The following is an 11,673-nucleotide window of genomic DNA, read 5'->3' as shown; positions in this document are numbered from 1 at the left end:
TTTAAAAAAAAATCAACCCAAGCCAGTAAACAAAAAAAAAAAACAACCCACCAACTTTAGACTATATATTCTATACATAGAATTGACCACAGCTTGTTCTCCACAATAAGTCTGAAGTGTGGAAGTACTTTAGGTGAATCTGTTGGCATAGTAACTTAGAGTGTGCCATCCATCACAGTCAGAAAAGACTGTATGTTGTGATATTGCACATTGCTGCCACTTCTCTGCAGACCTTCTGTGGTTCACATTAAACTCATAAAGATTCAGTTCAAGCTTCTGAGAACATTTGGTCCCTGTAGCACATACGCTGTAGCTTAATTCAGATATTACTGACGGTGTTGTCACAGTCACTCCTGTAACAGCAGGAGGCTCCTGACCTTGTCTTTACCATGCTGAGAATGAGCAGAAGGTCCAGGTTACCTCCAGCACAGTCAACTGGTTCTTGTCTTCATCATTATCAACTGAGAATTTATTATTGCTTCTCTCAGGATTGTTCAAAGGCTGCAGAAGTTACTGGATTGAATACCAGGCTGTTCCTTGGTACTTGGGATAAAGGGATTAGGAGTGTCAGTTCTCTGGTAGAGGAAAACAAAGGTGTTACAGATAGCATATGAAGCATGTGTATATGGATGGCAGCAGTGAGACTCCAGTTTGTCTGAATGAGGGAAAACAGAATATCAAAGCCATACACTTGGTCAATGCAGATGTGCTGCTATGAGTTATTTTGTTAAATTTAATATTTTTGGCATCAAAATTGAAGAAAAAGTTGTCATTGCTTTTGAGCCTCGTCTCCAATGAAGATCTGTTTGTATCTTTGTACTCATACCTGAACTGTGCAACTCACTGCAGGTCAATAGATTATAAACTCCAATGATTGCAGTGGGAGAACTCGCAAAACCCTATGGTAGAGGCAGAGAAACAAGGCAGAGAGGACTGGTTTGGTTCTTCCTAGGTTGATGCAGCCTTGTGTTCCTAAGGCTGAAAGCCAAGGCTCACAGGGATTTGAAGTCTTAAATGCTGGTGTCAGGAAGAGGAGGAAAGGAAGCAGTCCAAGGAATGCTGGTGAAAGCTGCCAAGCACGCAGCAGGGAAGGCCTGTAGGCAGGAGTGCCTCCCTCTCCTAGCCAAAGGTCTGGATTAGTTCCACTAAGGGGACTTTCCAATCATTGCTTTGAGGACCTAAGGGAAAACATGAATGTTGTAAACTCATTATACTGCTTCTTTGTGCTTCAGGGTTGACATAGATATTAAGGCAATGTTCAATGCTTTGAATTTTGAAAGTCACAGCTCTTGTTTCACATGTCAGAAAGAGGTTAGCATTTACAACGTGCCACATCCTTATTTCATCAAAGCTTTGCATGGAGACTTTAGAGGAATAGAATGCATAGCCCATGCATCAAAATTTTACAAAGCAAGTTAGGAAGATGCTCTTAACCAAGTGAGAAAGAACCTCTGCTGGCATGCAAAAGCCTTGTATTACAAAACTCACCTCTTCATTGTACAGAAGTTCTGCTCACATCTTACATACAAAGAATGTTATAAATGAGGTTGTCTGGAACTCTGCTAGTCTGGAATCAGTGAAGGTCACTGCACCTGCAAGCCGATGGACAGAGCCTCAGCTGAAGCCAGTGAAACCTCCCTACCATGTGTAAGTAGGGCATGGAGAACTCAAGCAGTAATATCTCTTTCTCATAAACAGTCAGATAGTAGGAAATACCAAAGCCTGTAGTAGCTGCTCTAAACCTTGTGCAAACTCTAATGATCTCATACAAGCCCTATGCAGGATCACAGCAGTAACAACCATGACTAATAACTTGCTCTCAAATTCTGTTAGTCAGCAGTCTGAAAGTGCTAACTTGCTACCTCTAAATATAGATGAAAAAGTGACACAAAGATTTGGAATATTTGTTTCAATTTTTTCTTATGAAAATGACAGCTGGACACTTCATGAGAAAAAATCATGAAGTCTCTCAGGTATAAAACCTCCAGCTGTGAGTGTTCAGTGGTTTCAGCTGGACTGACACATTGTCAGCACTTTCTGACATATATATTTAAGCTTAGTGTATTGTGTCCTGAATTTTTGGAGTTCTATACAAAAATGGAAGTATTAATTAGAAAAAGCTGTGTAAAGAACAAACTCGTCTGGATATTAAATGCTGATGATTGAATAATGCATCAAACTGTCACAGCAACAGTTTTTTAGTGACTCAAGCTTTATGAATATTTAACAGAGTTGTCCTGGATGAAAGAAATCCAAAACATTACTTTCCAGGGAACTCCTAAAGTCTTGGGTTTCCTTTACTAGGAGCAAATGTTTGCTTTGTTAGCAGAGCCCTTGATGAGCAAGGGGAAATTGATGGGATTATTTTGCTTTACATGTGTGGAATATCAGCACTGGTGGTGTGGATGTGAACAATCTTCTGTTTAAGAGTAATGCAAATCACATTTCTGTATGCTTAAACCTCATCTAGGGGAGAGTGATATAATGCCTGATAAATTCCATTTACACCTTCCCTGAATCTGCCATTAACCAGTCCTCATCCATTCTATCACTGCCATTGTCTGTAATAGGGGTGCTGCAATCCTGGGCAGTGATATTCAGCCTCAGGACATGGACCCTGCAAGACACAGTTTCTCTTGCTGTTCTCTCCTTCCTTTTAAAAGCAACTCACCATCCGCAGACTCTTTCTTGACCACCCTCTGAACTGAATTGCTACAGGACTTGCTGGGATGTGAGAAAAGTCATTCCCTATTTGTCATTAATATGGGAATGAGTATTTGCCTTGGGAAGAGCGTGCTTCCAGCTAGCTGAGAATAACAGTCCAACTGTGCCAGGATAGGCTGGATTTATTTATTGTAGCATTTCTTAAATACTGGAGAGCTAGAACAGGCCAAGGATTTCATGGAAGCTGAGCTCAAAGTAAAGGTCTGTCTTAAAGGTTTTAATTTTACTAGGACAGAAGTTTCTCTGTTAACTATGTATGATATGTATTTCTTGTCAATGTGCTTTCCATTCATATCTACAAACAAAATAAACCAAAATATGCCAATTGTTGCAGAGTAAAATCACTCTTCTAGCAGTGCAGAGATAGAACTGATTGACAACTGGAAGTCTGGAATCATTAAAGCACTTTATCTGGAAACTTCTGCTAAAGTGCTGGCAATAGCACTTCTCTCTGAAGTGCAAATTTCATTTCAATTTGTTCAGTTTTTTCATTTTGAAGAACTCTTCCTAGGAAGAGTCTAGGAAAGAAGTTAATGCAGAAGATTATTTCTAGAATTTAATTTCAATAAAATTTGCCTGTGTACTGTTGCCTTGGAGTGGAGATGCAGCTGGATAGCTCACCATTCCAGTGGGGTATTCCATCAGCCCTACTGTCAGGCTCCTTTGTCTGTAGAAACCTGCATCCAGTCAAGCTTTTCGATTCAATGGAATAAAATATTTCTTTGCTTTTTTACTTTTGCCCTAAATCTCTACTTTCCACACTATGTTATTACAACAAGCTGCATGTTAATAAGCTCTACTGAGTGTTATTGCATTAATTAGAAACAGGAGCTTTGGGTGAACAACAGGAGGTACTTTGAACTGGATTCTTAGAAAGCACTGGCTACACAATCTCTGCTGTTTGACTCTCTAAAGCCACTGACTTTTTTAATACAGTATTTTCATCTCATTTAGGTGGCCATAGTAGAGAAGAAATTGTTTAAGTCCTTTATTACAAAGATCAAAAGTCATGGTTACCATTTACATACACAATTTACAAATTATTCACAAAGGGAAAAACGGATATGCAAGAACTGGTGGACAGCTTACTTCAACCCAAGCTGGGGGAGGGACAAGTGTAGTTGTTTTCTTGCTTTACTTTCTTTACTGAAAGAAAACATACATTTGTTTTGTGTTGCCTGTTTGTATTAAACACTGATCTAGTGTTTATGTAGCACCTTTAGTTATAACCATGCAAATGCTTACATGCTTATCTTTATTTGAAAGAGCGCAGCGCATGTGTAAATTGTGAACTGGGATCTGCACCCTTCACACTGCTGAGTGTTTGTTGGTCAGAAATCCTGTCAATTTTGGTGTAATACAGTGGTCAGGCTTGAAAATGTTGATTTGTAGGATTTTACTGATTTGAGCAACGTGTCATTAAAACAAAAACTGACTTTACCATCAGAACTTAAAGAACTAAACTAGGTATGGCTGCTGTATCTCTCAAGAATATTATATGATCTTAAGATAGATCTTAGCCATCTTGTTAGATGTCTTTGATACCACAATTGATTTATTGCTTTTCCTTCATCACATCTTTATACCATTTCCTAAAGCTATTTCAGAGACTGGGAAACTTAACAACAAAGAATCTATTTTGAGAGATGTGGTAAATTAGCAAACTTCACAGAATATCTTACAGCACTTAACAAAAGGGAGAATGAGTTTCCAAATTCCTTGGTGTGAAAGCACAATACCAACAGTGCATTAGCTGCCATTTAGCTAAACCTACAAATATCCATATTTTGAATTTTTTGCTGTCCACTGGGATGACATGTACAACAAAATGCTTGAAGGAACACACCGATTTAGGAGCAAACACAAATGTAAATACAGAAATCACCAATGTGATGTTGATCCAAATCCTAAGCAATAAAGCAAAACACTTCACAAAAGTTGTTACATCTATGGGGAATAATCCAAATACTTACAACAGTATTATGGTGGTATGACTTCCTACCCAGATATCAGATGTTCTTTACCATAAACTTTTCAGTATTCTCAGGGTGACAGATAAAGAATGTTGCAGATGCCATGGTAAACTTAAAACACAGTAATAGGCAAATATTTTAGTGGCACCACCTGTATATACAATGTAGTTGTTGGAACCTTATGGACAAAGCAACCTTTCAGTATGCCTTTGTTAAGGCTTCTTGCTGGTTTAAAAAGGTAGATTTTTCTTTAGGGAGATTGTCCAGCAGTATTGGTTTCCCATCTCTTCAGTGGAAGGTCTCTTTGTTGATCCACATGAGACTGCGTGTTTCGTTTGGTTTGCATTCATACTCAATGCTGCCAAAGCTGTTCCCCCACTGGCAATGATCCCGTTTGTGGTAGTTGTAGAATTTGACTTGCCAGACTGTTTCAAAAACGCCAATGTCGTTGAACTGTGAGGAAGAGGGAATATCAGTGTTAGTGAGCTGATTCTTTTCTTGGTTTGTCCCTCTTGATGAGAAACAACACTTGTGAAACAGAACATAAAACAGCTGATATAGGGGTTATTGTTCCTCCAATCAATAAATCAAAGATCTGTACAGCCTGCTTAAGAAATCAGAGAGTCTTTTATGCTTAGGCATACATAAAACATGAAGGATCAGATTCTGCATGTACTGTCCTCTTGCACGTACATCTGGGCAAGGCAAGGGAGTAAAAATATTCCAGTTCTCCTATAGATAAATGTTACTAACAGCAGGAATCAAAGCTATAACCTTTCTTAAAATGACACAGCAGTAACTGGCCCAGTAACCTCAAAGTGGCTTGTATATACTGTAGATCATATGCCAGTGATCTGCAGTGACACAGACCACCACTCTACCTTTATACCATACCTAGAGGCTGCAGTTAGGACTGGGAAGATTCCTTCTTTTGCTCCATCTGAAACCTTTGATACCTTTGTACTTTGGAGCCTTGTGTTTGCAGTACCTTGACTGAAATGTGCTGCTATTGCACCACTTACTCCTTCCCTGGGAGTCTATTCCAGGGAAGGAGTTTTTTGTGACAGCTGGACAGTTTTCCGTGACACTTAGGTAAGAGAAGCTCTTTGTGCATTTCTATAACTGCTGGTTGGACTGTAATAGTGCAGCTGAGTAAGAGAAGGTAGGAAGAAGATAACCAGTGTGCTCAGCACATAAGTGTCTAATACAGTGAAGAAGCAGTGAGATGACTGCAAGTTGTCTGATTGTTCTTGCAGCTTCGAAGTGAATGAGACTATGCCTATAGCAAGTTCTGTAAAATAACGGGTGCTTTTTTCTTTAAACCACTGCTAGACACCTGTGCAACATCACAAAAACCTCAGCGAGGCCTTGAAGGACAGATTATGATTTCAGTTTTAATGGTGATGGAAAATGTGAGTTCCTATGCCTTGAGACATTGCAGAGAATCTGAAGTGGGGGTGTGAAGCCTGTATGTGTGTACTGCTGTTGGTCCCAGTGGTATGGCTTGTTGCTAGTGTTCTGTTGTTAGATTATAGTAGATAGTGAATTCACAGCTACTGAACAGCACTGTTCTTTACATTTTTTCCCTTTAAATATTTCCATCACTCACTTTAATGACAGCTTCTTCACTTGACTGTTTTCCATTCCCATCATGTGCCTGAGAGCTGACCTTTTATCATCTGCCTGCTACAATCACACTTGCAAAGTCAATATGAAAGCTCTTTCACACAGGGACTCTTCCTGAGTTCCAAGAAAAACCTGCTGTATCCAGTTCTCTCAAAAGGACAAATTTGGTTTGTTTTCTTTTTCTAATTCAAGATGTAGTTTGTAAGCTGCTGCTGCTGTGTAATGGACATTGCTTTAAACCTTCCCTCAGCCCACTGTGGTAAGACAAATTTAGCCTTGACAACAGCAGGAATTGCTGTGTGCTGTAAGTGAAAGGTTTTATTTGGCACTAGTTCCAAAAATTACCTTAAAGAGTAACTGAAATATTTCTGCCACTTCCTCTGACAAAAAGAGAATCAGATGTACATGCTATTTTATCTCTCCCATCAACTAAAATCCTAAGTAAGGACTTTTTTTCATTAATCATCTTTGATAGTCCCAATGCACTCATAATGCAAGATAGTAAAGGTTAAGCACATTGGCTATTACTATGCACACACTCAGTGAGGAAACTGAGGAAAAAAAGGCATTTCTAATAACATTTGTAGGAGGTGATACAACACAAGAGCAGCATTTATTTCATTAATGTATGGAGGATGTGAATTTCAACAAGACAGAGGAAGAAAACAAATTCCATCTTCCTTCAGTGACCCAATTTGTTGAGCTACCCTGAGTAGTTTGACTGCTGTGGATTTCCAGGAGAAGGAAAGAATTAATTCCAGAGCTTTTCTACTACCACGTGCCCCCCACCAGCCCAGTACTTCATCACCAGAGCTCCCCTGAATTCCTGTGGTCCTGCAGCTGAATCCTGGCTACTCCACTGGGCCTGTATATCCTTCCCCGGGGAGGAGGGATGGCCCCACTCTTCACAGGTCAGACCTAGAAGTGTAGCTCCCTGTCTGCTCTGCTCCAGTGCTATAGGTTTGAATAGTTATTTAAATAACTCCCTTGGCATTTGCCTGCTGGGATGATTTGATGGCTAAATAGGGGGATAGAGGTCTGGTTTCTTTATTCAATCTCAGTCTGATTAAGACTAAAATGAGGCCCAAAGAGAGGTTTCTGACTTAGTTTACACCATCTGCCAGAGAGTTTAGCAGTTACTGGATAATGTGCATACTTGAGCACTCAGGTAACAGAAACAATTCTGAATCAGGATTGTTGTTTTAAATGTATAAACTCTGGCTGTCACAGATCAGATATCTACTAGCCAGTTAAAGTAGGAGCAGAAAGAATTATTTGTTTAAAGTTTTAAATCGGAAAGGAAATATATTCTTATGGATCTTTATGGGCCTTCAATCATTCAGGCACTAGATTGCCAATATCAGACCATTTTTTGACTGCAGGACTGACTTCATAATCTATTTCTAATGTGAATTCAGTTTTTATGCCTTAAATAATGTCCTTACCTCCCTATGATGCATCAGGATCCTGTCTGCTCTAGAAAAGGAAGTAGAGGCAGAAGTTCCTCATAGTTGAAGGAAACAGGAATATTTAAAGCTGTTTGCAATAAGCCCAGTTTTGAAGATTCAGGAAGTAAGCATTCGAAGCAGTTTTCTGACTGGGGTATCTGAGGTTGGTTCCCTAAATCTGTTACGGCTCTGCTTGGCTAAGCAGCTAAATGATGAGTTAAACATGTAAATCCCCGTTGAGTTGCCTTTATTTAATACTTAGAAGTATCAATTGTGGACATCTAAGTCTGTACTGAGGAACCTATCTATCAAGATCAGATCCTACAAGGGATTGAGAACCTGCTTAATGCTTGAAAATCCTATTAGCTTCATGGTCAATATCCCGGGATTTGATCTGTAAAAACAACTCTTTGGGCAAATATTGTGGCTACTCATTGTGATGCTTCAACAAACCATCTGAGAGCTTGTATCTGAAAATCAGACCCTCCTTACGTTTCAGTTGTGATTGGACTCAGTTTTCTCCATAAGAAAAGTTAAACTTCTAGATTTTCAGAATTCACATCAGTGCTGCATTAAGGATAAAGGTGACTATCAAAATAGGGATGCCTTAGTCAAAGCAGATGGTTTTTTGGAAATGTTGCCCTTCCACCTTCTGATATAAAGACACTATGAAATATAACTACAGTGCTCAACAATGGCATCCAGCAGCCCTGTTAAACTTGTTGTGAAGTAATACCACGTGTTTGGTTTTCTTGGGTGTTAAAAAAAGTGGCTGTGTAGAAAAGTGATTAATGTGTACAGATACTTCAGGGTAGTCTTTCAACCTAAGACTATGAAGTAGTAACTGTTAATGTGATGTGGGTCTCCAAAATTTAGTTAGGCACACTGTAATTATTAGAAACACCAAACAGATAGTACAGTTCTTATTCAGAAGGGGATTTCTATGCTAAGCGATGGCTCCAGAAAAAAACCCAGTGAAGATCAAGACGAAATCTTGTGTGCAGCGAGCAGATGTGAGAAAATGCTGAAATCTGGTGGGCTTGGAAAGGTCCTAAACTTGTATATGTGGGAACAGACCCTTAAGAGAGCTTCAGGTGAAGATGGTTTACTGCCCTGATTACCCTTTTTGGTACAGAAGACATGGAATAAACAGCAGAAATCCCTCAAAACTGTAATCAGGAGAGGGGAAAAAAACCAAACCACCAAATCAAAACAAATCTCCCTCTGCATGCCGAGCATACCACACAAAGAGTAGTGTGGAAATCTGCCTGCTGCTCTTCCTGCCCTCTGTCAGCTCTGCTGCCTTATGGACTGGAGCCTTTGTCATCTCACTTTGGGGCCATGGACCCTCTCTTTAAGATTGGGGTGAGGAGCCACTTGAATAAGAACTTAGGTTTGTGGATGCAGATAATGGAAGCACATGGGAAAAGGGAGCAGACGGCCTTTGTCTTCTCCCTTGTGGGAGCTTGTTCTCACACATGTTTTCAGTCTCTGGCAGGTCCTAAGGCATCCTGCAGATGACAGGTGGAAGGGGAGAATAGTCACCCCTTGTGCTTGGGGCATGCTCTGCATCATAATAAAATGGTAGTGCTGGCAGGAAGAGGGGTCCCTGTATGCCAAGGAATTGGATTTCTAGCCAGGGAACTTGGTGGGAGTTGGTTAAGTCCTTCAGAAGAGGTGAGAGGTTCAGCTCACAATTCTTTCTGCCGCAGGACCCCAAAGGGCTTTGCAGGTCTCTAGAAAATCCCCTGCTCCTCCCTGGCCCTTCCTGCTCTCTGGGGAGAGAAGGAAGCAGGACTACATTCTGGTCAGCAGCCTGATTGACACAAAGCAAGAGGAGGCTGCAGCTGTGATCAGACTTTGCCCTGGAATATTTCACCTCCACACCCTCTTTGGGAGTCAACCCCCTGCTGCCCTCCATTGCCCTCCCATGCCAGGCTGGGAGGTATACATACCTCCATGTTGACCTGGATGGGCTGTCTCTCCCCGCTCTTGGTGTGGGGCACCCCTTCTGTGTCGTAGATTCCTGTGTAAGAGGCCACTTGTGCATCCCGCGATGTCTCCTCCAGGGGGACATTGACACCCCCGATGCCCATCGTCCTGCAAAGAGACAGGATCCAGCCTTTCATCCCCATATGTCCCCTTCCCTGGCAGCTTGGAGCCAGCACGTGGGCTTGCAGCCTGGCAGCCTCTGTGCTGGGGGATGCTTCAGGGATTTTTAGCAGACTTGCATGTGCTGCTGACTCACTGGGGCTCCTGAAAAATGTCTGGGCTCTGTAGGCACAAAGGGAAGGAGTAGCAAGGAAAGGCAGGAGGGATCTGATTTCCAGTAGCTGGGGAGAGGTCAGTCGAATCTCTTCCGCAGGGCTGCCCCTCCACCCAGAGCTGGTTCCCCATCTGGTCCCAGTCCCTGCTTTGCCAAGCTGCAGCGAGGCTTGGGCATGCTGCAGGGGCTTCTTCCTCCAGGAAAAACCGCGGGGAAGGAGGGAGAAAAGGAGCTGGACTCGAAAAAATCTCCGGGAGAAGGTGGGGAGAGAGAGGGAAGGAAGCGACTCCCAAACGCAGCCTCCCTTCCTCCCTCCCTCCCGAGCCAGCCAGGCAAACACCGGGAACAGCTGGCCGGGAACACAGAAACGGGGCCACCAAGGCAAAAAGGGCGGGGAGGCAGAAATCACGGCAATCCCGCGCTGTCAGCCTGCCAGGAAAAAACATTAAACCTCTAAAAATAAAGGGGAGGAGAGGGAGGGGAGGGCAGGGCAGGGTCGGGGGAGCCGCCCCGGGCAGGGCGGCCGCACTTACGTGGCCTGGACGGTGCCGGGCCGGAGGGACACCTCGATCTTGTACTTGGCCCCGGTCAGCAGCTTGATGGTGCGGTTCTGGCCGAAGCGCTGCCCGTCCACTTTGAAGTACACGGCCCCGTCGTTGGGCTGGATTTTGAGGGAGACGCTGATTTTCACGAGGCCGGGGATGTCGCCCATCGCTTGCGGCCGGAGGGGGGGCTGCGGGCTCTGCGCGCGTCTCGCCCCCTCCGCGGAAAAGGCGGCTTGGACGGGAGCGAAGGAGAGGAAGAGGAGGAGGGAGGAGGAAGAGGAGGGGCTGCCGGATCCCAGCCAGCCCAGCCCTTCCCAAAAGCAGCGGATGAGATACTAGATTTATTTATTTATTTTTTTCTCTCCCACTAATCGCGGCGCAGCATCTGGGCGGTGGATGCCCTCACCACCCCCCCACCCCACCCCGCCCCGCCCCGCCCCGCCCCATATCCCGGTTTGGGGGACATTTGCAGCTGCTCGGATTGCAGGCGGTTTCCAGGGAGTTAATCCGGCCCCGATTACTGCAGCCTTAATCCCGCGGTTGGTCGCGGAGGAAACGCGAGGGGCCCGTTCAGCACCACGGGCGCGGACAGCGGCGCGGGAGGGGAGAGCCCCGAGCGCTCCTCCGGCCGAAGGGAGCCCTCAAATCATCCCGCAGATCCCCTCATCCAGATGAACCCCCCCCTCGAAATCACTCAGGGAAACGCGTTCCGAGGGCTGATCGAGCCCTCTGGGCTGACAGAGCCCTGCTGGAGCATCTGCGCAGCGATACGCAGGAGCCGGAGCTGCCCGAGAGAGAGGGGAGGGCGGAGAGCAAAGACGCGTTTCTGTAGTTCTGTGGCTCTTCTCTCCCCCTGTGCGGCAAAAGGGTTTTGTTGAGTCACCGTGCCTGGACTAAGGGGTCACTTTCTTGACTGTCAGAGTCACCATGCCCCCGGCTGAGGGTCAGTGTCTTGCTGCCTCAACATCAGCAGATCAGGGCTTCTGCCGGGATTTTTTTAATCACTTAATTGCAATCTTCTTATTCAAATGAAGAGGGGGGAAAAAAAATCCCACTGTAATTACAGTATCAGATGAGAATCTCATATCTTT

At 43.7% G+C, this 11,673-nt stretch overlaps 1 protein-coding gene across 1 annotated transcript; it reads right to left on the bottom strand.

Annotated features, from left to right (window-relative positions):
- Positions 1-3,697: 3,697 nt before the first annotated feature.
- CNRIP1 (cannabinoid receptor interacting protein 1) lies at positions 3,698-10,854 on the bottom strand. Its single transcript, XM_027745830.1, has 3 exons — positions 10,571-10,854; positions 9,727-9,871; positions 3,698-5,150 (listed from the first exon to the last, which is right to left on the bottom strand). Exons 1-3 carry the CDS (start codon positions 10,747-10,749, stop codon positions 4,986-4,988), a joined length of 489 nt encoding a protein of 162 aa, XP_027601631.1. The 5' UTR covers positions 10,750-10,854; the 3' UTR covers positions 3,698-4,985.
- Between the last annotated feature and the right edge of the window lie 819 nt (positions 10,855-11,673).

The sequence above is a fragment of the Pipra filicauda genome, unplaced genomic scaffold, assembly GCF_003945595.2.
Source record: "Pipra filicauda isolate LSUMZ 115617 unplaced genomic scaffold, ASM394559v2 scaffold504_size407168_pilon, whole genome shotgun sequence".
In the NCBI taxonomy this organism is placed as follows: Eukaryota; Metazoa; Chordata; class Aves; order Passeriformes; family Pipridae; genus Pipra; species Pipra filicauda.
This window is presented reverse-complemented; position numbering and strand designations above follow the sequence as displayed.

Excerpts from the sequence above, each read along its gene's own strand:
- CNRIP1 (XM_027745830.1), bottom strand. The coding sequence starts at position 10,749 with ATGGGCGACATCCCCGGCCTCGTGAAAATCAGCGTCTCCCTCAAAATC. Across the intron at positions 9,872-10,570 it reads CCCGGCACCGTCCAGGCCAC|GACGATGGGCATCGGGGGTG; the intron begins GTAAGTGCGGCC and ends GTCTCTTTGCAG. Across the intron at positions 5,151-9,726 it reads CCATCCAGGTCAACATGGAG|TTCAACGACATTGGCGTTTT; the intron begins GTATGTATACCT and ends TCTTCCTCACAG.